We start from the raw sequence: 27,348 nt of genomic DNA on the forward strand, positions 1-27,348 counted from the left end.
AGAAAGTCCAGAGCACGGCAGGAGTGAGTCTGCAATCTTAAAGCAACATATACGTTAACAGCTCCATAGCTCTGCAGCAAGTTGGACTCCACACAGACAGGTTTCTGCCACACTGCACGAGTCTTAAGACAACTCAAGTGGTCTGCAGATCTGCATGCATCAGCTTTCAGGTTGATCCTCTTCTCCCTCAACTTAGAATAAACCCAGAGCAAAACAATGGGGCTGCACCAGCGGAGAACTAGTACAAGATCTGAACCAGACCTTTTACCTGCTGCTTCGCAGGCAAGTGCCCCTACTAATATCTTTTCATTTTGGACAGCTTCAGCATGGTTCATTTCACTCTCTCTCTCTCTCCGAGTTTGTACCTCTGCATATAAACAAACTTTCAACATTTCCAACTCATCAGCACCAGCATTTAAACAGCACCATACATCTTTCTAAGACCGATCAATATTTCCAGAAAAGTGTCAATGCATGCAAATATCACATACAAAAACATCAAGGGTGCTGGGATATGATACCAAGGATAGAGGTGATCACAAGACAGCACACATTTAGTTTTTATTAAAAATACCAAACAACTCACTCTTACTGTAACTACGCCACTTAGATGATCATTCTAACCTGCAGAAGTACAGGTACTTTTCCTTCAACTATTTACCTACCTACCTAGAAAGAAAGAGAAATAGCAAGCACGCACATTTATACTTCCTCAAACTTGGCAGGCATGATTGATGTGAATGGGAAAGGAGGGTCTGCGGAGGTGAGTGAGATCGTACACCGGGTTTAGGGCAGTGGAGTAGAAAAGAAGTAGAAAATATCACATGCATCATTACCATCAATAATCAACCTGATGAAAATAAACCCAAAATTTAGATGGATTCATGTACGACATCCACTGAAAATCTCAAACCCTAAGCACACGGAAGCTGGCAAACATCTTGTGCCTCTTCACCTATGTCCATACACAGCATCAGCAAATAAGATCAAACAAACCTTGAAAAGAAAGCAAAAGGAAGAACAAACCAGTCTGGAGACAACAATCTTCCACAAACCACTTCCCTGCATTATTTTCAAATACATTTTACTCTTAAGCAGTTTCAGAAAGGAGTGGGGGAGAAAGAGACCCACTACTATTTCTTTTTAAACTGGCTCAGCACCAGCACCAGCTCAGAGAGAGGGAGAGAAAAAGAATTCTTCAAACACGATCCTTGGTACTTGACTAAAACGTTGCTAGCCAGCCAACGATACCCTAAATTGCCAGAGGGTTCGAAGTGGAGTGGATACATGGTGCTGCTCACAGTCCTCTTCATTTGCTATGATATCTGCTCCGTGGGCCTCATCTGTATATCTCCAATCTAGAAGAGACCAACATGGGATTTTACTGGAGCACTGAAGTCCATTTTAAATCCTACCCTGGGCACTTCCAAGCTGCACCATTACAGTGGCAAGCTGAATGTGAAGAAAGTTCCTGTGACTAGAAATGAACCTGCTTAACTGAAATGAAGGTGAATGCGACGGTTCCGCCTTTAGCGGAAGGAATAAAAGCACAAACGTGCAGAAAAGAATGCAAGAGGACACTGATTATAAACACTCATGGTTCCAAGTCTTTAGTTTGGTGCTGTTTGTGAAGGGTCAAGCTTCATCAGTCACAGGCAGGACTTTTTATCCTCTTAAGCCAAGGCGACCAGTATCACTAGTGATCCCATGGCAAGACAGCCACATCTTGCTCCAAAGGAGCAGAGTTCACATGAGGGGCTGCTAAACCTCTCATGATCAAAGTTTGCTTTTGCAACAGGAACTTTTATGTTGCATATACTAAACTTTAACACTGCTCGTGCCTCCTCCTGGCTCCAGCTCAAGACTGGCCACTTATTTCTTGTTTCACAGGAGGGAAGTCCCTCTGGCAGCACAGGCATCTCACACCACCCTTGGGGAGGTGCACAGCACTTGGCAAGATCAGGCCCAACATGTTATTTGGCAACTGGCAGAACCTGACCCACCTGCAAGATTATCAGCAAATCTCAGATGTCACCATCCAAAAGGGACGAATGTGCCCATATCCCTCCCATTCCCCCTGCCTTGCGCGGTCCTTCTCTGGGGCCAGAGCAGCCTTTGCCGGATCCGCAGGGCTGTCAGCAGCCCCAGCAGCGCAATCCTGTAGCTGCCGTAAGGGCAGCGTAAACAAACATGATCACTGCTAATCCCCAGCCCAGGCCCCGCTAAGCACGCAGCTGATACAGCGGCTCCAACACTGATTAGCAAACAAACATCAGGGCAGCAGTGACCCCCTCCGCCTTCAGCCACCCACCGTAGAGTCCTCCAACCCAACCACAGCCTACCTGTACATGAGGTGGGGCACTGAGGACATATATGACAGCATTAGCCATATCTTCAGCTTTGAGACACTGGAAAGACAGGAAAGAGATTCTTAGTCAAAGGGCACCTCAGGAAGTCAACCACAAGATCACTTCTTTCCTAACCATTAATAATGAGTTTTGACAGTGTCACTGGGGCATGTCAAAAAGATGCAAGCAATCAGGAAAAAAATAATCCATTACAAATTTAACAAAGGACATGTCTGGTGCTGATAATTCTCCATTTACTGTGAATAATCTTACTACTGACACAGTAATTCTGCCAGGTCAGGCATTGCCATCCTTATCAAAAATTACCAGAGAAGCACAAGAAATCCTGTGCTGGCCACCTGCAAGACAACACGCTCTCACAGTTCTTCGTGTGCTGGCATGTTTGCTTATTATATCTTTTCTGCAATAAAGAAGTCATAGCCTGTCAAATGTCAAAGCTGACTGATATTTATTTAGAGGAACATCAAAATAAAAGGAAAAATGCAGGAAGTTGGAAACTGAACCTGAATAAAAATCTACACAGCGCATAAATATCAGTGCAAAATGTGAGGTCTGAGTGCTGAGACTTTGAGGATGCTGATTACATCCTGGAAAGCACTGGGCACTCTGCAGAACTAGGCCCTTGTGCTGTTAGCCAGGAGAGAGACTGTTAAACTATAATCTGAGCCACTTTCCTCTGTTTCTATTTCTCCATGTCCTACCCGAATGCTCTCATAGGTTGCAGCAGCTCTCTCAGGGTCATTATCATGAAGTTTAAAAGCAAATCCCGTTTCCACCAGTCCTGGAGATATACACTGGAAAAAAACAGAGCACATCCTAATAGGATTTGTAATTCCCCTTCAGTAAAAGAATTTTAAAAAGAGAGAAAACATTTTAGCACTGAAAAAAACAAAAAAAACCCCAAAACAGCCCCCTTTCTATGGTTCTCCTTCCCCACCCTTTTTCTAGGGGAATAGTTTAAGGGAGCAGGCTTTTCCTTAATGACTGTTGTAGCAGGTACCTCTGGGGAACCGCTGATGGGTACTTCCCTCTTCATGCCCCAAAGGGACAGAGAAGCAGAGAAAATGCTGGAAAAGCTTGCGATACGAATTAACTTCTGGACACATCACTTCCGAGATGCAAGCTCTGCATGAGAGCAAACGGCCCAGCTGATTGCCTCCCTCTGCTGTCAAGAGCTCCCCTCGCTCCCGGACAAGCGGCTGCCCACTTTCTGCACCCAGAAGGTTTATTCCCTGACACACCTCATTGCTGCTGTGCCTTCTGCCCCCCAGTCTCTCTCTGCCTGGGAAAGAGAGGTGGCCAGGGACAGTCGGCCACCGGACTTGAATGCTCCCAGTGTGCTGAGTGCTATTTTTGTATTTCCTTGCCTGTTTTCCAAAGGGAAGTCCTCTGCCCCACAAAGCCTTCCAGCTGTCTACCACCCACAACAGCAGGAGAGAGGAGGAGAGCCCACAGTACTCACTGTAGCTCGTATATGAGTCTTTGCTTCTCTGAGTTCTTGCCTCAGCCCCTCCGTGAGGGCTGTAACTGCGTACTTGGTGGCACTGTAAAAATGCACCACCGACTGTGGCACGACGCTGTGGCCGTTCATGCTGAGGAGAGAGCAGAAAGGAAAGTGCTGAGAGGTGAGGAGGCAAGCAGAGTCCCGAGAAGGAACCAACAGGATATTCAAACCACCATCATGAACACAAAAAGAGACGCTGACATGGTGGCTACGTGAGGAATTCCCCTCTCCTGCGGGAAGTGCATACCACCAGAGGCTCCTCTCGACACAGCTGTTTTCTGGAGCTGGTCAAGAAGTTTCAACCTTCAGCCTTGCACCATCACAAGTGGTTGGCATTATCCTTTTCTCCCTGGTTTGGTCCTTCTTGCATTTAGACCAGCAGAGGTTAAAAAAGAAAAAAAGCAGTTTGAACCACCACAAAACCCTCCTGGGGCACCATCAGCCCACTCCAAGGTTAAAGCTCCACCACTCAAATCCTCTCTGTGGGGCAGGGAGGAGGAAGCACACGTGGCTGATCCCACATTCCCCCCTTGCATACCTGTTAATGTTAATAATATGCCCATCATCGATGCTCCTCTCTTTCATGGACTGGTAGGCCTCTCGGGTGCAGATGCTCACAGCCATCACATTGACCTGAGGGAAGAGAAAAGAAGAAGAAACTAAGATCAGCAGCCATGCCTGGCACCCTTTGACTTGCCCCCCACCTTTCCGAAGCCACGGATTCGGGTTACAGTCCCCAACCCACGGCAATTCCTGCAAACACCAACCGAAGGAAATGCACCCTGGCACACCGCATCACACCGCACGCCCCACATCGCAGCGCGACCGAGCTCGGGGCTGCAGTAACAAGGGCTTTGGGCAGGGGAGGCACAGACACCCAGTTTTGCGAGACAGCCTCGACCTCTGCCAGAAATAAATGGACTTAATGGTTTTACAGACAAGAGTGCAAGGCAAGGGAGAACAAACCCACTTCCCCACGGTCAGCACTCTGTCTGGGAGACAAAGTTGTTTATTTTGCACAGCACTGAGCACACTGGAGTTTGGGCAGCCGATAGGACACTAACAGCAGGTAATTAGGTCAGCTAGTTAATGAGGAAATCCCCATATATTGCCTGTCAGAGAACCAGGCGCTCAGAGGCACTGCAAACCACACAGCCAGCCAAGAGCTTCCCATGCACAAATGAAGCCAAAGATCACATCGTGCCATGGGGAGGGCCAGAGTGGGCAAGTAACCCTGTAGATATGAAAGCCACCAGTCTGTCACACTGTCCACTGACCTCTTCTTCAGTCCTAACTGGATAAGCCAAGGAAGAACGAACACGGCAATTTATCCAGTCCTTTAGCACAAGATGCAGAGCTTTCCAGGCTCTTGCTCTTTGGACCAGCACTGCCCACCACACTGTGGCTCGGTTAAACGCAGTCGTATCACCGCTGCAATGTGCCACCATCAATGTGCAGGTGCCTTGAGTTTTGGCTGACCATAACACACAGAGTCAGAGTTTCCAGGAAGATGGAGATATGGAAATTCCCCGAGCTGGAATACAAAGCACCCAGAGGTATGTGCAAGACTGATGAGCAAGCCATCTCTGCAGCAGTGCTAATTGCTCAAGTTTGTAGTGGTTTAGATTTGGAAAAGGAGCTGAAAGGTAGAAAGTGTCTGCTGAAGCCCTCTAGAAAGGATGTAACCTTTTCAAGGCAGGACACACTGACAGGTCCTACCTAATGGCATGTCACTTTTTGCTAACTAAATCAGCAGGCCAGACAAGTCTAAAAACACTGCTGTGAACTAAATATCCAGGAAGAACTAAATTTCTGATGAATCAGAAGTCAGGTGCAACTATAAATGGGAGGAGCAGCAGTGAGCAAAGGATATGCAAGAGGGCTGGCAATCATCGCCGTGAAACAAGAATGGGGCAGGCTAACTAGGAGTTGCTAGCACAAAAGGACATGCAAGAGAGGAATGTTAGCTTAGAGACCAGTAAGTAAGAGGCAGAAAGGGATGGATTTGAGAGATGTAATTACTGAGCAGCACACAAAGGATGAGTGGGGTCGGCTGAAGGATCTTCTGGTCACTGCTTCTGTCTCGGTTGTTATTTCTATTCATTACTAGAGGTCATGCTTACAAGTTTTTGTCTTGGTGATGGATAAATAGCATGTTTATCTGATCTTGGAGTACCCAGGCAACACAACAAGTAGAGTCATCATCCTCATCCAAGTGCGCTTTGGTTGAGCACACAGTCACTACTGGATATTTCAGTCATCATACCTGGAACTACAGCGATAAATTCCCTAGCACCAGATTGAAGACTTACCTTGGCTGTGCAAGGAAGAAAGTTAGCAGACATGTCAGCAGAAGTGGCACTGTACAACCGCCTCAGCACTGGACTGAAGCCCAGAGCAGGCAGGGCGTCTGAAGGCTTTTGGATTTCACAGTAAGAAGGTGAAGGAAAGCGGGAGTAACCCGCTCCAGTGTGATATACTAACCAAGGGAGGAGCCAGTCCCTTCAGGTACGGATCTGGGCAACTGTTAGTATAAAAAGCCTTCGTGACAAACAACATCCCTGCTTTCCTTCTTTGCCCCAGGACGCCCTGAACCCACCAGGCACCATGTCTTTGGTGCAGCTGCTCCCCAGCTCCACTCCATCTCCGTAGGCCACTAGAGGGTAACATCAGCCTAAAGCCTGAGACCTGGCTCCAGCGCTGTGACTCACGCTGAGCAATGCTTCCTTGCGTGGGTAGAGTTACAACGTTTTGACAACTCCTGGCAAAGCAAGATACTAATCAACAGCCACATGGGAAAGTCCAGAGCCCATACAACAAGACACCCTGGCACAACAAAACAACTGTCTGGAAGGCAGCTGAGCTGGGATTGCCTTGCTGCCTTTCCCCAACAGCACCCACAGGATTTTTGGGTGAAATCCCATTTCAAAATGTGGAACAGGCACTCAGGAACCTAAATACAGGCCTGGAAAATGAGCAAGCCTTAGGGCTGCATCACTTCGAGAAATGATCTAAAAGCCATTGTCACAAACAGCCATGCAAGACGTTTTTTTCAGACTTGTTCCTATTTTAAGAACAAAAGGTTCAAAGGTCCCTTAGCAAAGATGGCCAACACATCTGCACTCTGCCTTTGCACAGCATGTTGCACAAGGCAGCAGGTCTGTGGCTGCCGCGCGTGTGTACTAATGCAATAGGAACAATGAAGGTGCATTTTCTAGTAATTAATGACTTCCAATTGCCAGGTTGGGAGGACGTAAAAGATCCTGTCCCTGGAAGCGCTGAGCATTTCACGTCCCATAACCAGCCTTTTCTAAGGCATCAAAATGAGTATTCCAGCTCCTAGGTACATATAAAAATACAGGTTACAAAAAACGTATCTCTGCACAGATGACACACAAAAGCAAGAACAACATAGCCTTGCTGGTCAATGAATAATACCAGGAAGAATCAAACCCATTTAGTGTCTAGAGGAGCGAGAGGATGTGTGCTGCAGTCCTTTGTGCCCTGAACAGTACAAATGGAAAGTTCAGGTTGAATTCCTGGCTGTAAAGGTCAGTAGGTAAAACGTGAAGGAGCTGTTCAAATCCCAGCGCCTGGAGTCAGTGTGTACACAGCACCCAGCCCCAGCTACTCCCGCGTGGATCAGGGACGGCTGGAGGACTTTGCTCCAGCCTCACGTCAAGCACAACCTCACAAACAAGTAGAGAGAAATGGGGGGAAGCGGTGAACCAAAACCTGTGGTAACACGCTCCCTCCCTCCCTGGCACACACCGAATTTGCTGGCTGGCAGCGCTGGGCTCTGCGCTGCTGTAAAGCAACGGAGAGGCGATTCCCAACATGAGACTCCTGCAGCCCAGGGAGATGCAGCTCCCCCTTGGGAACGAACACCAGACGATGAAAAACTGGAACATTAAAAAAAAGAGGAGGAATAAGTAAATGATAACGTGATCTTGACTGTTAGATGTAAAGCAAGAAATTTTATGGAATAGGCATACTGAGAGAGGAGCCTGGAAGGAGACAGAGCCTCAAAGCTCATAAAAAATGCATGGAAACAAAAATCGATTTACCAAAAAAAAAAAAAAAGCTTCAATATAAGGCCCTAATGCCTCCTAAATCGATAGATTGATATCTGTTTAGAAACTTCTCCTGTCTTGCCCCAGAAGTACTCTGAAACTCTCCGACAACATTGCTCAAACTGTGCTGCTCAGTAATGCTGTTCTCCAAGGGACCTCTGGAAGAATCCTTCCTGCTCCCGCTCAGCCTCTGCAAAGCCCAGTGGCCCGTGAAAGGTGCTGGCAACCTTTCCCCATCCTGACCCTCCGAGAGCTTCAGAGCGTGTAGGAGAAACGGGCCCGGTGAGTGTTTCCCTGGGGCTGGTGTGCCAGAGCGGGGAGAGCTGTCGCTGCAGATCCCTCCCCAAACCCCACCGCCACACCGGCGCCTGCACAGCCACGGCACGCTTGGAGAGCAAGATTTCCAAGCAGGGAGGTCACAGCCACAAAACTGGGGACACACAGCAAAAGGAAAAACCCCGAGCTACTTCTGCTGCTGACCAACAGGCTAAAAAGTAAAACCCAGGCTTGCCAGGTTGCCTGGGCTGAGGTGGGTGAAGCATTTGGCTCTGGAGGGTCCCAGGGTTTCACCTTCACATTAAAGTTGCAAGTGTTATTCAGACAATTACACACAAGCCAAGAGCAAACCCACCAGCTGCTGGGAAGCTGTTGAGCAGAAAAAAATCTGCCAGTACATGAAGAAAGCTTGCATGTCTCAGTCTGTTCCCAGTGCTACAACAGCATTTTTGCCAAGCAAATGAGAGCAGACATAGCCGTACGATCACCTCTGGGAATAAAATATTCCCCCAGCCTTGTTTCCTAACGCTGCCCTTGTGGAGCCACCACCCTGCCTCTCCTCCCACCGCATCCATCACCCCGAAGCAGCTCCCAAGGGTGCACACAGCAGCACCCGCAAGGAGGGGGATCCCACAGGCTCCCAAACCCCATGTCAAGCCACTGTAAATACCAACATGGGAGTGTCTCATACAGGACAATCCCCATCCCAAAATCTTGCTCCCTAAAAGTAGTCAAAGGTGACACAAAGGGAGCACTCCAACCTGAGCAGCCAGGGAAGAAAGCACAGAGAAGGGAAGAGGCTTCAGCCGGCAAAAGCCACGTGTGTCCCCCAGCCTGCCCACCTTACAAAGAATAAAAGGTCAGAAGAACAAAGAGAAACGAGCGTGAGGGACACACAGCATCCACGGAGGCACCCACACAAGACGGAACGACAGCAACCAGAACAAGGAGTTTACAAGGCGCAGACGACCCGCAGGGCCAGGCTTGCAGCGCGACAATGCTGGGAAGTGCCCTGCTTTACACCAGCTCAGCCTCAGCTACACTTCACTTAATTTTCTTTAAAGACTCCATGGCAACCGGGGAGAGGGAGATGCGGCTGTGCAGTGACCCAGGCTGGGCAACCCACAAAAGCCTGGCTGGGCAGACAAAGCGGAGCTGAGCTTGCTTTGGCTGCAGTCACAGCGGCCAGCAGACCGGCCAAAATCTTAACAAGAACTTAATTAGCCAGGATATGGCAGCTCTTGCCCTGGCAGCAGGAGTCTGAGGCCTCGATGTGCCTCTGTTTTGCTTTACACAGCCCCTGAATCTGCTGCTGGATGAACAGCCACCAGCTGCTGCAGGAGCTGACAGATCCCGGCTCACTCCACTGTCAGATGTAGTAGCCTCAAGCCTAGGGCTTCAAGCAGCTTTTCAAATAGACAGGTCTTTTCCTTCACTAGGACAAGCTCTCACAGCTGCTGGAGGTGCTGCAAGGTTTACTCAAAGCCATGAGTTCGACTCTTGCTCCTATGGGGATGACACTTTCACGCACAAAAGTAGTACAGGAGCGGAAAATCACCTTCATGAAAAGCTCCTGTTTCAGCACCTCACCGGCCAGAGCGGCAGGAAGGCCAGTACAAAAGGGCCGTTGCAAGGGCACACAAACTGGCCTGGGGTCCCGCAGCTGTGGCTACTGTGTGCAGACAAGGGCCATCGCATAGCAACAAAAGATGGAGAAGTCCCAAAAAGATGCATAGCAGCACCTGAGGACAGCAACACCCAGGGAGAAGCGCTGCTAATAAATGGCATGGACCATTTGCACAAAATCCCAGTTCGGCATATGAAATTGTCTCGTTCACATCCAGCTCTAACCAGATTACAGGCAGAAAATTGAGCTATAAAGACAAAAAGCATTACAGCTTTTTAAGCCAGAAAGAATCTGCCCATTTTACAACCTACTACTACAACTAACAGGATTAGCCACAAAAAACAGTGCTTGGCATTCAATTTCCTATTTTATTGAAGAAAAAAAAGTGAGGCTCATCATCCTTTAGAAAGCCATTGAGCTAAAGGGAAAAATGCTTCTACAGTACTGAGCATTTTCATACTCCAAGGTGCTGGCATGTGGCTCAGCAGTGCATGATGTCTTTCCACTTCCCAGTCAGCAAACCCGGGCCACGTCAGAGCCTGATGGGAAGCAGGTCCTCAGCTCTTAAGTAGATGGGGACAATGGTGCTGGTGTCCAGAAGACATAAAAATCTAGCACAATTCCCGCTCTTCCAGTGGCGCTACTCACGTCTATCATTGTCCGCCAGCCTTCCGTCTTCCCTGAGAGCAGGGGCTCCGGGCGAGCCAGCCCCGCGTTGTTGATGCAGACGTCAACTCCTTGATGAAGGGTCTTAATGGCAGAGAACATCGACAGGATCTCCTCTTCGTTGGAGAGATCGCACTTGTACGGGATAAGGGTCCCCGGATAGCCGGCACTCTGGCATTCAGCTGCCAATTTCTAGGGAAGAGAAAGGAAGGAAGAAAACAGCCATCAGGCTCCTCTCCTTGTGGAGCAGCTTATCCAGCCATTTGTTTTACGACACACCCCAGGGCTAACAAAACACAGCAGTTTCCCAGCAAACCCGTCTTAAGAGCAGGCGCTAGGGAAGAATCATCGTAAATGCTAATTAAGAAAAAAGAAATATCGATATACATGAGAGTCTGAGCCCTTCAGCCTTTAAGTTATTAAGCTTGAGGACACACTTTGTGCTCATCCATCACCCCAGGCAATACAGGTCGAGGTGGGCAGGCGCTGGCCAAATACAAATAAATACTACTGCGGCACCAGGCTACAAGTCCGCCACACTGCCGCGCAGATAAAGGACGCGGCAATCGCACGCCTGACGCTTCCTCGTCAGCCCTTACCAACAATTATTCCAAGCACTCAGATCTTTTAGAAGACTGGATGATCTAAAGCAAATGAAAGGCCACGAGCGGCTGCTGGCCGCCTGTGTTAATGATACGGCGGCCACCGCACCAAACCCTCTGGAGGATGCCCTTTACCCCCTGACGCTAATGAGGAGCAGCATCTCGTCTCTGATGCATCGTATTAGCGACAGTGACAGCTTCCAGCGCCAGGCGAGCGCCACGTGACGTCTGGTTCCTGCGGGGAGATGGACTCCGGCTACAAGCGTTCCACCAAGTCACTCGAATGCCATCGCCCGCAGCGGTTTCACCAACACGACATTTTGGAGGGTGCAGTAAAGCTGCTCTCCAGAGGCAGCTCTCCCACTCCTCCCAGCTCCTCCCTGCACACCAAGGACTGCAACCCACAGCCATTTATAAAAGGAGGAGCGAGGCCCCGCACAGGAGTGCCCTGGCTGGAAGCAGAGGACAAGGACGACGGGACGGTGATCACACGTGAAGGCGGCTGCTGAACGTCCCTGGGACCAACCAAAACACCTCCGGGAAGCCGCACTGGAGGGATGCTGACTTTTTTTGCTTGCTGTGAGGTACAGCATCACCTCCCAGACTGTCCCAGCCCCTCCTGGCCCTCCAGGAAGACACATGGAGAAATTCCCACATTTTGGAGAAGGCAGATGCTGAAACCAGCCCCACCATCTGTACTGACACGGGGAGGAGCCTGGGGAGCCGCGCTGGCCTCAGACACGACTCGCTCTAATGAAAGCGGTGACAAACCAGAGCATCGAAGGTGTCCTATTCCCGGGGGAAGCCAGCAAGCCCCGGCGTTCCCTGTCCCTTTCACTTAGCAGAGCTGGTTTTTCCGTAGCTGCCGCAGGGCCACACTTGCCCCACAAAACACCCAGCACTGGTGGCATTCGCAGAGTTTGTCAGCCAGCCTGATGTCCAAATTCTGAAATAAACACTAGACAAAAAAGAAAAAAAAAAAAGGAGCATAAGGGAAAGTGGAAAGAGAAGGAAAAAAATAGGAGACAGCACAGCATCTGCTGCCCCGGCGCAGGCTGGCATGAGAGCTCGTGGGGCTGCATCAGTTCACAAACACCACAGGACCTGGCAAATGCCAAACCAAAGCACGAGCCCAGCTCCCATCCAGCTGGCCTCCAACGTGTGCCATCCTGCAGATCAGATGCTAGCACACCCAGGAAACCTGCAGGTTCTGATCCCTGAAGTTTTGTTAGAATCAGCTCTCTGCTCCCCCGGCCAGCACAACACAGCACGGCCGCACGCCTCAGGGTAACAAAGGCGGCTGGCAACTCAGATGTCACAAAGTCCAAAAACGGGGAAAAAAATCCACCTGAAGATGTGAATTGGCTCCCAACTCCAAATCATGAAGCGTGCTCTTCATCAGTGGCTTTTCGGGTGACCAACTTTCTCTTTGCCAAGTTTTACACAGAGCATCCTCACTGGGAGAGAGACAGACAAGCCAGGACCTCCAAACCGCACTCTGCGCCCCAAGCACATTCATTTTAATTACTCTGGGGCAAGTGGCTCTGTTCAGTAAATGATTTTCAACCTTTCTCAATACCTGCAGAAGTCCGCAAAGTCCCTGAACAGTGAATTTAAGCTTTTCTGACTTGCCTTTCACAGCAATCCACAGCTTTCATAGACCACAAGCCGAAAGCAGCCCAGATCTAAAGGTCTGGTCCAAAAGCCGCTCTCCTTTCTGCATACCACTTCAGTGAAGGCATTGCAGTAACACAAGAATTATTATTATTGCTCTCACAGCACCAAGCGAGAAGGGGACAGACATGCTGAGTTCAGCGTGGAGATCGATACATCCCAACAGCATCGCGCACTCTGGAGAGCTCTGCTTGGGCTGAGCTAGACAATATTTCTGCCCGACGGAGAACAAAGGTGCCCCTGGGACTGAATTGTACCTCTCTGTAGCCTCCCGGGGCTGGTTTCACTTTGCTATACATGCAATCTGTTTGATTATTTGCTGATAATAGTAGAAAAATATACACTTTTTAAAGATCAGAGTACACACTTGCGAAAACAGTTGGGGGAAAAAACTGCAAGAGCAGCATTTAGAAAATTAAAAGCAGCATGAAGGGCTGCTGGAAGGTGCTAAACCACTCCAGGGATGGCGCCTTGTTCCTGCAGATACAGGAGGGAAAAATGGGCAAGGGGCCCTCAGCCACGTTCTTCCTAACCTGGCACCAAGGTGACAGAGCTCCCTCCATCCCATTACCCAAACTTGAGCATTCCACTAAGGGATCCAACCCATTCAGTATTTGCTTGTAAAGTACCACGGCTCATGTCTGGCACTTTTTCCTTCCTAGTTCACCAGGTCATGGCCAGGAGTATGGTCTTAATTCGCTTTTGGAAGCTGACTGGTGTCCTGGCACCTCCTGCAATTGCCCAGCCACGTTTAGTTTGCTTGATCGAAAGCTGGGTTATCTTTCTAGTGGTACCTCCAATCTCCACTGCTGGCGTCAGCGCCCGTCACAGGTGAAGCGGAGTGCTGTCTTTCAAAGGTAGCATACTGGCACAAGAAAGGAAAAGCAGGGCACCCATCGCGTCCTGAGGCTGAGCACCATGGAGCATCCCCAGAACTGTGGGCGCGAAAGCTTACAGCTCATGGCAGCAACCGGTCCAGCCGAACTCAGCCCTGCTGAACTCGAATCAACAATGCCAATGATTTTAAAAGGTGAGAAATACAAGCACGAAGGATTGGGATGAAGCTCCCAAAAGAGACCTTGTGCCAGGAGAGCTGGCTGGAAGGAGGAAGGGCCATCAGCATGGACAGGAAAGGACAGACAAGCTCATCTACAGCCCAGAGGGAAATGCCGTGTTTAATATCTCTGTTTCCACATTCAGCTGTCACTTCGCACTATTCGGTGAAACCCTTCACTGTTCAGTACAGTTCCTCAACAGAGGCAGACAGGGTCTAAACCCCACAGGCTGCAGAGCAGCAACCCAGATGAAGGAGCAGATGAAGCAAGGGGTGCCCTGGACAGCAGTGGCTGCCGTGGTGGAGCTGCCCATCCTGTTTTCCCAGTCAATCTCCTTAGCTTATGTCTTAGATCCACCAGGAGAAAGCTCTTTCTCACTCAGAGAAAGGCCTCTCTGCCACAACTGACCAGAGAAATCAAACACCTCGCAAGATCCTTCTTTTCCCGTCTGGTGTCTCGCCACCTCAAATGAGGCTCAACATGGATCCTTTCATCTCTCCGGCTACACTTGTGTTAACAAATTCTCTTTGAAAATGAAGCGCCGAACACCACTGACATCCAGGCGGAGCTGAACGCGCTTCAACCATCTATAGATAAGAGTCATCACAGGCTCTTCAAAGAAACATCAACTGCGGGCAAGTTTGCAAGAGAAGACTTATGTAAAGCAACTCTCTGAATTAGGGAGCTTGCAGTATTTTTTCAGAGCATCTGTTAAGTCGCTCAGTTAATGCTCATTCCACTTTAAACACACCACACGCACAAGGAGGGGGGGGCAGAAAAAAAGAGAAAAGCTGTTTTTCCAGATTTCATAAGCAACTTGAGCGTGACCACATAACGTAACACCAATACAGACAAGGGCCAGTGCACCTCCAGCAGCTGGAGATGAAGATTTGAAACAAGACCTAAGCATCTCTGTACCACACCGTTATCACTGGATGCTTGGAAACAGACTGCCAAGTGCTATAGCTACTGGTGCAAACTGGGATAGTGCAACAGAAATAGATGCCCTATGTGTTAAAATGTTTAACCTAGAGCCATGCACTGCCATGGATGCGAGCCCTCGCCCCTGTAATTCTGACACACTACCCAGCATGAACACAGTACCCGGCAGATTCTGCAACACCCGTGAAAGACCAGCTTTCCACAAAGGGCATCTCAACTACTCGTGTGACGCAACGAGCCAATACAGCAGTACGTACTAGATGCCTGGGCTGTGATGTCAATGGAAAAATTGGTGTCCAAGCAAGAGGCACATCAGAGTGATTTACCTCAGCTTCCAGCGGTGTCGGGTGAATGAATGAGCAAATGAAAAAAAAAAAAAAAACAACGTCGCACCTACCTACGTGAACGTAAGACAAAGAAGAATCTGCTGGTTATGCTGGTTACTATATACTATTTAGTTACCTGTTTTTAAAGGTCTAAAAGGATGCCTCACATTTATGCCAGGTTTTCCATACGTTAAGAATACGACAGCTCTCCCAAGAGGGGGTTAATGCTCTTTATGCATACGACACTTGGAAAGGGCACAGTGCCGTGCATTTAGATTCAGTCTTGGTAAAATGGTTTTGCAAAACTAATTGATATAAACATTTAAAGAGACTCTTAAGGGGAGGAAAAAAAGAAGAGAGTCACGTAGGGCTTTATTTGGCAAACCATCCTATTAACTTCAGACACATTTAGTTCAGAGAGATTAAAGCCAGAGAAACCATTAAGTAATTTTTAATCTAACCTGGCATTCATCACCGGTACTTGCATCCTACTGATTTAGCCTATGCTTAAATACATAGCTGTACCAAGAAACCAACTGGAAAGAAACTGAAGTCACCCAATTATTTTTGCTATCTAAAGGAAATGAAGGAGAAAAATCCTAACGAACAGCATCATAGTTGTGAAAGAAAACCGGGGGCTTACAAATCCTTTCACTTTACTGATTGCCACTTTTGAAGCTTCTTCTAATTAAGATTTAATACCAGTGCAACAGCATAATAGAGGAAGAGATATTTAGTGAATAAAGCACTCGACTGGGGATTATTTCCACAGTGTGCTCTGTGACCATGGCCAAGATTCAGAGCTGTTTCCCCATCTGTAAAATGGAGATGATCACACTGAGCCCCCTCCTAGAGCTGCTGGGTACCTGGGGCTTTTTGCCCGCGTATGACCCAAGGATGAGTATTACTTCACATTTCTTCTAGTTCCTTTTTGCCTGGTTCCAGGTGTCCAGACAGGGCCTCCATGGGAGTCTAAAAGGAGTTTTCAAATGAATAAAACAGTAAAGTGATTTTCCTTCCCTCTTGTGAGCTTTAAATTGATGTTTTTCACCGACTGTTCGCCAATGGCCACTCCTCAGCTCAGATCCGTGCCTGTTCCAGGACAGAAGGCAGAATCATGAGGACGGGAGAGCTCAGAAAATAAGGTTTAAATGGAGAAGCAAGTGTGCAGTACTCAGCTGGGGGCACCAATACCAAAACCTAGTACAGACGAAGAAGGACCAGCACCAGTTTCAGACCATTTACTTGAAGTGCATCTCAAGTACAGGCTGCCTGATCAGGGAGACTGAATTTTTCACACTGCTCCAGAAACCCACCACCTCTTAGCAAGGGCAAAGGAAAAAAAAAGCGATCAAAACTTAGACAAAATTTAAATCCCTGTATGTATTTTTTTTCAGCCTGCATCACCCTAAATGTACTAACTTTACAGTCCTTGCGAAGATTCACAGGTGGCACACAAAATCAGCACTCTCATAATAAATAACCCCCAAAAAAATCAGATCTCATTTTGTGGAAGAGACAGGAATAAAACCCCAGGGAACATCTTGGACCTATTTGCTGTTTATCAGCTTCCAGCAGTGAGAAGCAGACCATGAAGAGGCATCTAAGGTGTAACAGTCCCAGCTGGGTAGTTGTGACCGCGGTCATCATCAGGGCTACACAGCACGGGACAGCACAGCTCGGCGAGGCAGCCCTCGCTCCTGCCGGGCTCCTCACACCCGTGGTGCGGCCACAATTTACAATAACCACCCGAGACAGCACAAAATGACAGCATACCCCCAGCATCAGCTGTCCAGGACATCTCCTGGATGCTACCCAGGCTCTGGACACCAAACATCAACACGGTACCTGCCCTCTGCCCAGCAAACCCAGCCCGCAGACCCCGCAGGGCCCAAGCGGCAGCTCCTGCCCGTGGGTGCAGCGTGACCCAAGGGATCCACTCCGCTGGTTTCATCCCAGGCACTGAAGCCAGCCTGCCCGCTGAACACGGGTCTGCCTGAGCAGTCATGTCTTCCCAGTACTGGTAATTGTCCTCCCAGACTGCTCCAGACTCACGCTGCTTTTTTCCGAGCCCTCTCTGCTCCCGGCACTTTTTCAGGAGTTAAACATCCAAGTTACGGGTTTTTTTTTTTCCTAGCTCAATTTTAAATTTCCAGTGTCATAACACACAAGCCAAACCGCCTCACTCACGCTGCCCTGAACGTCCCTGCTACCTTAAGGCATTCAATTGCTCCTTACATCAAGGCTGAAGGCACTTCTGGTGGGTTTTTTTTTTTTACTGCTTGCTCAGATCACGTTGCTACAGGCTGGCATGGGGGAGGAGGAAACACGCTGCTCCTACGATGACAGCTCATTAGAGCAATATCTCTTGCTTATTCTGAGGTATGACTATCCTAAAACAGCATCATAGGTGCCTGCCTGCTCGTCAGCTCCCACATGCATAAAGCAGGTTCCCACGCAGCCAGGCACGTAGGTGCTTTCCCTCCTCAGAGAACCCCAGTACTCTTATTAAGACCGAAGCTGCCGTACTGCAGCCACCCACGGTCCTCCAGCAGCCCTTGGCTGCCTTCGCAAGCAGGGTTCAAAGACCACATAGATCCAAGACACCCAAGTGCCTGCACACAGCACACCCGACGGTCCACGTGTCCCAGGCTGGATCGTCGCCCGTTGAAGCGCAGATTTCCAAGGCAACCTGCAAACACACCACTCGCAGGGCAGAGCTGAGCCTCAGCGTCAGCCTGACACCCTCAGATCACGGCACGTGCCTTCTGTGTCATCTCCACCGCAGGCGAGCACACCTCCACTATGCTCGGGGAGTTGAAAAAAAACCAAACAAACTTATTTTAATTAAATGAAACTCCTCCTAATCTTGCAGCAGTGAAGATCTGAGATGCCTAGCGATACCCTGAAGATCTAGGGTGTGAGCAGAGGTCCATGGAAACCATCAGCACGTGCCCACCCTGACTAATGTATGTTGTAACTCAGTGCATCACCGTACCTTGTGGGTAAGACTCAGGAGCACTCCTGGGGACAGACAGAACCCGTTCCCAGCTCCATCACCACTCACCCGGGGCTTTCCCCCTTCCCAGCCCCAGCGTCCCACCTGCACAACAAAGCACCAGCAGATGACAACCCACCAGTGAGCTCCTTGCTCAGGGGCCCAGGAAAACCTGAGCACTGCTCGCAGCCGGTGGGCTGCCAGAGCTTGGCCGAGCCCTATGCCTCGCTGCGACGCAACGCGCCCATCGGTGCAGCTGTCTGCAAAGCACCCGCCGCTGCCACCGAGAGCGCTGTACCCGAACAGCAGGTCCGCGCCGGCAGACCACGAGATCGGTCTTTCCTCCTCTCAGCACGCCGCAGTGCAGCCCTGGCTTTCTCCAAAGCTCACAGGGCCGGGTGTTCTCCTGCTCTCCGCCAGCACCATCCACACGGCAGCAAGCATTCCTGCTGCGAGGGCAGCGAGCCGCGGTCCCCGCACATCTGTCTCACCAGCTCCTGTCCTGCACCCACAGAACCATTAAGGTTGGAAAAGACCTTTAAGATCATCAAGTCCAACCATTAACCCAACACCACCATGCCCACTAAACCATGTCCTGAGGTGTCACGTCCACACGTTTTTTGAACACTTCCAGAGATGGTGACTCCACCACCTCCCTGGGCAGCCTGTTCCAATGCTTGACCACCCTCTTGGTGAAGAAATTGTTCCTAATACCCAGTCTAAACCTCCTCTGGCACAACTTGGGGCCATTTCCTCTCGTTCTGTCGCTGGTTACTGGGGAGAAGAGACCAACACCCACCTCACCACAACCCCCTTTCAGGCAGTTGTAGAGAGCGATGAGGGCTCCCCTCAGCCTCCTCTTCTCCAGACTGAACACCCCCAGTTCCCTCAGCCGCTCCCCATCAGACTTGTGCTCCAGACCCCTCACCAGCTCTGTTGCCCTTCTCTGGACGCGCTCCAGCACCTCAACATCCTTCTTGTAGTGAGGGGCCCGACACTGAAGACAGGATTCGAGGTGCAGCCTCACCAAGTACAGGAGCACGATCCCTGCCCTGCTCCTGTTGGTCACACCACTGCTGATACAGGCCAGGACGCTGTTGGCCTTCTTGGCCACCTGGGCACATGGCCGGCTCATGTTCAGCCGGCTGTTGACCAGCACCCCCGGGTCCTTTTCCACCATGTCGTCCTCAACAAATCCTCTTCTGAAAAGACAGAGTAACGCACGCTTGGAGAGGAGCGGGCCTTTCCCCACCAGCTTCCAGTGCTCTCCGGTACCAAAATTCAGATGACAGGTCCTGAATTTGAAGATGCCCCAGATTTACGCCCCACTGACAAGTGTGGCGAAGGCTCCCGCACGCCCCAGCTGTGGTCGGAGCAGGCGGCAGCGGCAGCAAGGATTACCACTTCCTTCGCGGCTGTAGGTGCCACGACTAAACATCTGTGCCAACGCCACCGGACGCGGCGGGCTCAGCGCCACTCGCATCCACGCCGATGCTAATCCCCAGTTAAGCTGAGCAGAGCTGCAGCTGATCTGCACGAGCCTAGCAGGGAGAAAAGTCTGGCTGAAGGAGCAAGACCACAAGAGCGAACCCACCCAGGACCGACCGAGGCAAAATGACAGTATCGTCAGCCCGGACATGACCGCTGGCCCTTCCCACACGGATGCCGGCAGCAGCCAGGGCTAAAGCTTGACCGTAGCACGGCCACTACTTTCTGTGGAGCTTTACCTATTAAGAAGCCCCAGGAAAACCACCGCCGTATTTACTCCCCAACACTGTGCTGGCAGTGTCCGGACCTCCCTGCCCCGTAAACCCAAAACAGAGACCAGAAAAACCCCTCCCCGTCCGATCGCTGCTCCCGTACAGCCCTCCCGCCTCCGCAGGGCAGCATCTGCCAGGTTTTACATGGGAAACTGAGGCAGGGGACAGCGACCTGATCTGCCTCGTCACGCAGCAAGGCAGAGGCAGAACAAGCACCCCACCATGTCTCCAAAACCCCAGGAAAGGTTATTACTTATTTTTAGGGCTGCAAGCACAGCATACCCTGGTATCACTGCTCTATTGCAAAGCCAAAGGGGACAGAAGAGAAGCAGGTAAGGGAGGCTGCTGCAATAAGATGTTTTTAAAGCACGTTTTGGGAAAAGGAGGATGAATCCAACCTGATTTAAAAGCAACCCTTCCCCCACATGCCTCCTGAGCTACAAGGCTGAGGAAAACGATCCAGACAGCGAAGCATTTGTTCCCACTACTCAAGACAGCAATTATGGGATCTCTTTGGTATTTAATCAGGAAAGGATCTGGTCAGGGACAAGGGGCAATAAAAGCACCTCGGAGGCCTTGAGTACCCACCATCCCCGAGGCAAGGCCTTCGCCAAACACAAAACAAGCCCTTCCAGAGGCCAAGGAGATGCTGGAGGTCATTCATCTACATGGAGACCGTACCTTGGGGTTATTCTGCCTGCAGCTGCTCCTCCTGCCTTAAAAAATAATAAAAAATAATTCATCACGCTACGGCGCAGCCCAGCAGCTCTGCAGCCTGAATGCCACACAGCAAGGGGTCCAGGGGAAGGGGAGATGGGGAGCGATGAGGTTCATGACGAGCACTTGGGGACAGCGGCTCATCCACCTTCGGCACAGGGAGGACGGGAGCCACAGCGCCCGCAGGCAGCCTCAGCCAGGCTGCCCGGACGGGAGCGGGGCACCAGAATTCTTGCCTCCCGTGTCCAGCCACGAGCCCGTTGCTGCACGGCACAAGATCAAGACAGCACGGGCACAGAAGCAAACCTGTGTTTTTGGCAATGCCCCGCGAAACCCGTCCCCGGCCACAGGGCAGAGGGATGACCCCACCGTGGAGACCCGGCACTGCAGGGTCACCCACAGCTCGACCCCACGGACAGACATCCACGGGGAGGGGCCACAATTTTTAACCAGTTGACTTCCAAGGCATCAATGCGATTTGCACACAGTATAACTATAGTCCACATTCAGGTATTACGAAACAATTTAGCCGTTAATTAACCGCCTTGGAGCACCGAAGGGGTGGAGAGCCTCCCTTGTACCTTACGGCCTGGGCAGCAGCGGGTGGAAGTGATCAGCCAGCCCGCAAATGGCTACTTGGGACGCTCAGCTAGCCAGAGGCTTGGCTACTTGGGACGCTCAGCTAGCCAGAGGCTTGGCTACTTGGGACGCTCAGCTAGCCAGAGGCTTGGCTACTTCCTCCTCCTCCCACACCACCACAGCACTGCTTGATGAAGAGAGCACTAACCTCTTCAGAGGTTGGACCGCTCGAATCTGCAATCAATAGCTCAGCTTATCAAAGACTATTCCTTGAGCAAGAGCTAACCTTGACAACGCAGTCCCTGGTTATAAATGTTACCTTTGATCAATAACTGTCACAAATGCATTAGAATTAATTGGTTAAACCTTGTATTTTAAACCACATTTATTGCTTCCTGCACAGCTCGCTCTCTGTACCCCAACAAAGAGGGGAAAAAAAAAAATTTTGTTTTAGAATACGACATCCATGATTAAACCTCTCCAACGCCTTGAAGCAGGCCGTCACCCAAGGGCCCCGATCTCCCCTCGTTCGCCGACGCAGCCTCACTGCCCTTGCAGCACAGCGGGTACCCCCCTCTCCTTGCCATCCCGCCCCTCCGGCGGAGCATCCAGGTACCGCTGCTTCAGGGGAAGCTCGCCGGTCTCCCGGGAGCAGCCGAACCCTTTGTTATTTGGCCTCCAGCAGTCCCAAGGCTTTCCCGGTGCAGGCCGGGATCCCAGGGCAAGCTGTACAAGACGAGCCAGCCGGCGCGCCATGCCGTGTGGCTCTGTGCACTCCAAGGCTGCCAGCCCACCAGCTCGGCGACTTCCAGCAGCGACGCGAAGGACCGCGGGAGCTGGCTGAGGCTGACTGCCCGCACCTCTCTGGAGGAGCCTTCTCCGAGTGATGAATTAACAACACTTGGAAAGCATGGGGGAAAAAAAAAAAATTAATAAATAAATCAATCACAAAATAAGTGACAGATGCCCCTGGCCACCCTGCAGCGAGGTATCAAAGGAATGAATGAGCTGCTGGAAGATTTCTAGCAAAATTGAGAGCAGCGGCATCAGGTGCTGCCTGACCTGAAGCAGGTGGGACTGCCCCAGCCGGAGCGTCTCCCATCGGCGACGGCCCGGCCACGCAGCCACAACGTGTGCACGGATCCAGTGCTCTGACACTGGGGCTGGAGGGAGAACTCCTGCCAGCGCTTTTGCCATTCTCTACAAATTTAAAAATAAATACAAAAATACATGAAATTAAATTTTATTATTGAAAAAAAAAAAGGAGCGTGTAACACCCAAGCCTCAACTGCAAACTTTTTGGAAAGAGCTCCACGTCTCATACCAAGAAAAGCGCCGGAGTACCTCGATGCCTTTACCATGCCTCCGAGCCAGAGCCTGCGTTTACCACAAACCCTCCCAAGGCTTGCCCCATCCCAAGGGAAGAACACTGCAAAATAAAACTTATTGCATCACGCTTAATAAAAGACACGAGAGAGTGTTTTGCCAGACAGGAGGAAACGTTTTGTCCCGTGCATGGGGAAGCTCCCTTTTTTTGTGCTGCTGCAAGAAGTCAGACATTCAATACCTATTTCTGGAAAACGTCAGGGGGAAGGAAGTTGAAGAGCCTTGTGGCGAAGCCATGGAAAGTGATGCTCTGCCTTTTGTCTGCGGGACGGAGTGACTGCCGCTGAGCACGCTGCGTGTGCCGGCTGAGCTCTCGCAAACCCTCAAATCACAGCGAGTCTTCTGACAGCTAGAGACCCAAGTGATCAGCGAGAGGGTCCCTGAGAAGGTGATCAGCTACCAGGGAGCAGCTTCCACCAAAGCCTGGTCTTACAGGCTGCTAAAAACTCTTGGCTAATTCATTACAGCACTTACCTACACATGTTCCAAGCCAGGAGTGAGCGTATCTGAAGAGCAGAAAACACTCAGAGCACGCGCCAAAGTCTGTGACAGCTGTTAGTATCTCTAGGCTTCCCATCTAAAACAAGCTTTCAACCCAAATTATCTCCTGGCACACAAAAGTGAAATAAAGCCATTTTAATTATATTTTATTCCTCGGGGTCTAAGGGTCTAACTATAGTAAAAAAGTTACTGTTGGACAACCCAGACACAGAGTGTCCACTCACAAGAGTGGGACACACGAGGCTGCTCGTGAGCACGGACTGCAGGAGGGTCAATACTGTATTTTAAAGGGTCGCAGCTGGTACAGTTACAGAGGGGAAACCCAGCCGCCGGAGCCGGCGCTTGCCGTGCCTGCACATACACATACGCGACAAAAGGAAAATCAAATCCAGTTTTGAAACGATAGCACTGAAGTCAGCCAGAGCACTAACTCAAGGCAAGTCGAGCGCGTGGCTTTTCTACAGAGCCGGGGGCGGAGGGGGGGAAGATACTTTTGTAGGTTTTGTAAGCCATTAACATTTTTATTTCAGAAGTCAAATAAAGAGTGCTGGAGTCATGACACGAGTTTAATACCAAAACCACAACTTCGCAATTCTTCCATTATCTTGCCTCAAGCCTTTATCTGATTTTCCAAGAGATCAAGAAATCTTGACATAGCATTTATTGCCCGAGTTAAATTCTCCACAAGACAACACTCTTTCAGTCACCAGTTTACAGCAGGTTATAAAACCACCATACAGAGTGGTTCCAGCCACTTTACCTTAAAATGGATGACTAGTGCATAGCATTAATGAAAACATATGCTTTTGTGCTACAAAGCAAGTACTGTATTCCTGGTTTTAAACTACACTGTTCGCACTCTTTCCACTTCAAGCTCCCTTCATTTATTTTTTGGGTTCACTCCTCTGTACACCATCACCCACAGTGGTATTTAGCAAATTATTCAATTTTAATACAGCAACAAGATTTGTCCTGCAGCAACTATGGCCACGATGCTCTAACCTCTCCTTTATTCACATCAGGCAACACCAAGCCCTCAGCTCCTTCATGCTTCTCTCCTCTCGTTCCTCCATCACCGTGCCCCAGTCCTGAACATCAGTGCAGCTTCCCCCGTCCTGCCCCTTACATGTGAGCCACTCTCCCCGAATTAGCGCATCCTCCGAATCGCGAGGATGCCATCCTCCAGCTCCCGACCAACAATGACTTGGAAAAGCAGCAGCCAGAGATAACGGAGGAGTGTATTTTGTGGATAGATCTGGTTATACAATAACTAATCAAGGTAACAACATGCTTGCAGGGCGCCGAGAGCACAGACCCTCCTGTTCCCTTCCTACTGCCCGGAGCATCCGAAGGCGCTCCAGCGGGCAGGAGCGCCGCTGGCAGCTCCCAACTCGGGGTCTGGCTGCATCGCCCGCCGTGGCCTCCACAGCACGGTCATCCCCCGCACGCAATGCCAACTCCCGCTCCTCGAGATGGCTTCTTACAGCCCCGTCCAAAGTCCCAAGTCCCAGCATTAGCTCAATAGTCTGATGCCTGAATATATTCCTCCTCTTTTTTTTTTTTTCCTTAAGAAAAAAACACAAGGTGAAGCTCCTGGAGGAAAAGCTTAGTTATTGTAAACAACTCTGCTCGGAAGGCGTGGCGAGAGTCGGTAGGAAGCTCATCTGTGCTGACACAAGCATCCCTAGCAGCCCATCCGAGGCAATGGACCTGTTTGCAGAGCGACCCTGCACACCTCGTACTCCACCACCTTCCCTTCCCCGAGCGAGCAGCATCTCTGCGATTTTCTTCCTCTTTAAGGAAACATTCTTTGCAAGAAGTAAAACCAGAACAGCAATGGAGCAAAACAGAGTCTAGACACCTACCAAAAAAAAATGACTGTGCGCTGCAAACACAATTCGGTCCTTAGAGAGGACCGGAAAAAGAACGAAGCAGGGACAAACATTAGCTGTGGTGCTAAACACAAGTTTTTGAAGCAAGACAGTAACAAGAGACTTGGAAGATGCCAAATAGTCAGCATTGCTCAGTACGTGTGCCCACTGTACAACCCAGATAAATCACCTGTATAAAATGTGACTGCATTTTGTGCAGATTCAAATAAAAAGGCAAAGCCTTTAAAAGGCTCTTTCCTAAATCTATACTATATTTTTTGCCAGAAAAGTTTCAGAAAGAAAGACTTTCAGGCTTCAGAAAGGAAGGAAACTCCTCTGTAACACTGAAGGAAAATGTAAACTTCATTGATTTTCTTTAGTAAAGAAAATCAGAAGATTTCACAAGAAAAATCAAAAGAAAGGGCAATATTGGAAATGGGGCTGCTTTCCTCTTCGGAGAACAGGAAGCAACGACATCCTTCCCCAGACACCGTGAGGCTACAACAGCCTCATGAAGCCAGGGAATGAAAGTACCTTAAACACCACCAGCTGCACATGGGAAAGCCTTCGGAGAGCTCGGCTTTCCCTGTAGACCACAGTATCAAGACGTCGGGAAGTCCAAAATTAGAAGCAAGCCCCAAAGGACAGCTAAGTGTTACATCGGTGTATCTTCTCCTCCCTGCAAGTGGTGCCTTTCCGACTCGTGATGAAGAACGGAAGAAGTTTTTGTTTCTTTATTTAACCCCACTTCTCAGCAACACCAGCAATGTCAAGCCTCGTTTTCCATGATTTTTTGGACAATTTATTCTTGGCGTAGTCAACTGTGCAAAGCAAGTCCTTGTCACCTTTGCCAAGGAAATGCAAACGCTGGATGTCGGTGCGGATCTTCTCTGGCTCGGCAGGCACCAACCAACCGAGATGACAATATTTAAGCTGAGTAGAACTTTTTTCCCCTCCCACGGAGGAAACGTCTGAAAAAGTCAACGTGCTTTAGCTCGTGCCACGGCGAGGTAGAGCCTGCGAAGGCATCCAGCTACAAAAAAGGATCCCACGGAAACCGTTTCTTTTAAGCATCTTTACTTTTAAGCCAAGGCCGTGAGGTTCCTGCCCGGGCGGCCGGGCGCAGCGGCTCGCAGCGCCTGAGAGCCCGGGGCCGGGACCCCGTTCCCGCAGCAGCTCCCGGGCACGTCCCACGCCGAGCGGGGCTCGACACCGGAACCCGCTGCGGGCGCCGGCGGGCGGCGGCTGCCTTTACCCTCGGTAAGAGGCGGCTCAAAACCACCCGAACCCGAACCTGCTCCTCGGGCAGCTTCCACCCGAGCGGCCCTGCCCTCCGGGCTGGGGGAAGCCCGACGAGGGTCCGCGGACGCGCCCAGCCCGCGCCGCCGCCGCCGGGGACCGCCGGCCTGGCAGCGGGGACGGGAACGCGGAGGGCGCCGGCGACGCTCCGGCACCCGGCACCGTCCCACGGCGGCCCGGCCCGGCGCGCCCCCCCCGCCGCCTCACGCAGCCCGCGGGCCCGGCCCCCCGGCCCGGCCGCAGCCGGGAGCACTCCCGCCCCGGCGAGGCCTCGTGGGGAGGCGGCAGCGGCGCGGCCGAAGGCCCACCCGTGGGGCGCTCCCCGCCGTGGGGCTGTCCGCGCCGCGGCTACGGCCGAAAGGTGCCCGCCCGGCCCCCGCCCCGGTACCTCGATCTTGTCGACGCTGCGAGCGCACCCCACCACCTTCATGCCGTGCTGCACCAGCGCCCGCGCCACGGCCGCGCCGATGCCCACGGAGGCGCCGGTGACCAGCGCGACGCGCCCGGTCCAGCGCTCCATGGTCGCGGCCCGGCCCCGCCGCCGCGCACAATGCACCGCCCGCCCGCGCCGCCGACCACGCCCCCGCGCCGCCGACCACGCCCCCGCACCGCCGACCACGCCCCCGCGCCGCCGACCACGGCCACGCCCACTACGAGCCATGCCACGCCCCCCCGCCGCCTTACATGCACCGAGTTTGTGAGAGCTCAGCCCGCGGGCTGGGAAACGGGGTGGGTCACGACCGGCTTGCACTGTTGGTTTGGGGTTTTTCCTTCCCCAAAATGTCCCCGATGAAAATCAGAAAGATGAAATGCTGTTAAATGACTTTTTCGTTTTAAAGGTAAAATACCTTATGGCAGCTGGGTGACAGACAGAGATGGGCTTTTTTAAATCAAAAATAGTTTATTAGCATCAAATAGCTGCATTAACTCCTATTCTCTTCAACCATATAATAAGTACGTGAGCTGTATTGCAATGAGTCACCCATTCACTCATACCCACGGCGAGGAGCAGAACGCTTTAGTATTTTGTACAGAAGCCAAAAAGCAGCCAAAAATGCGACACAGGTCCTGAAAACAAGAATTCTGAAGGAATCTTAACTCTGTTTCGCTGCTCATCCACAGT

At 50.8% G+C, this 27,348-nt stretch overlaps 1 protein-coding gene across 1 annotated transcript; it reads right to left on the bottom strand.

Annotated features, from left to right (window-relative positions):
* Nucleotides 1–1,316: 1,316 nt before the first annotated feature.
* DHRS11 (dehydrogenase/reductase 11) lies at nucleotides 1,317–26,745 on the bottom strand (the record flags this gene model as incomplete). Its single annotated transcript, XM_082008566.1, has 7 exons — nucleotides 1,317–1,358; nucleotides 2,343–2,408; nucleotides 3,071–3,163; nucleotides 3,832–3,961; nucleotides 4,412–4,506; nucleotides 10,498–10,707; nucleotides 26,614–26,745. 7 exons carry the CDS (start codon nucleotides 26,743–26,745, stop codon nucleotides 1,317–1,319), a joined length of 768 nt encoding a protein of 255 aa, XP_081864692.1.
* Between the last annotated feature and the right edge of the window lie 603 nt (nucleotides 26,746–27,348).

The sequence above is a fragment of the Phaethon aethereus genome (genome assembly GCF_964289735.1).
Source record: "Phaethon aethereus genome assembly, chromosome: 19".
In the NCBI taxonomy this organism is placed as follows: domain Eukaryota; kingdom Metazoa; phylum Chordata; class Aves; order Phaethontiformes; family Phaethontidae; genus Phaethon; species Phaethon aethereus.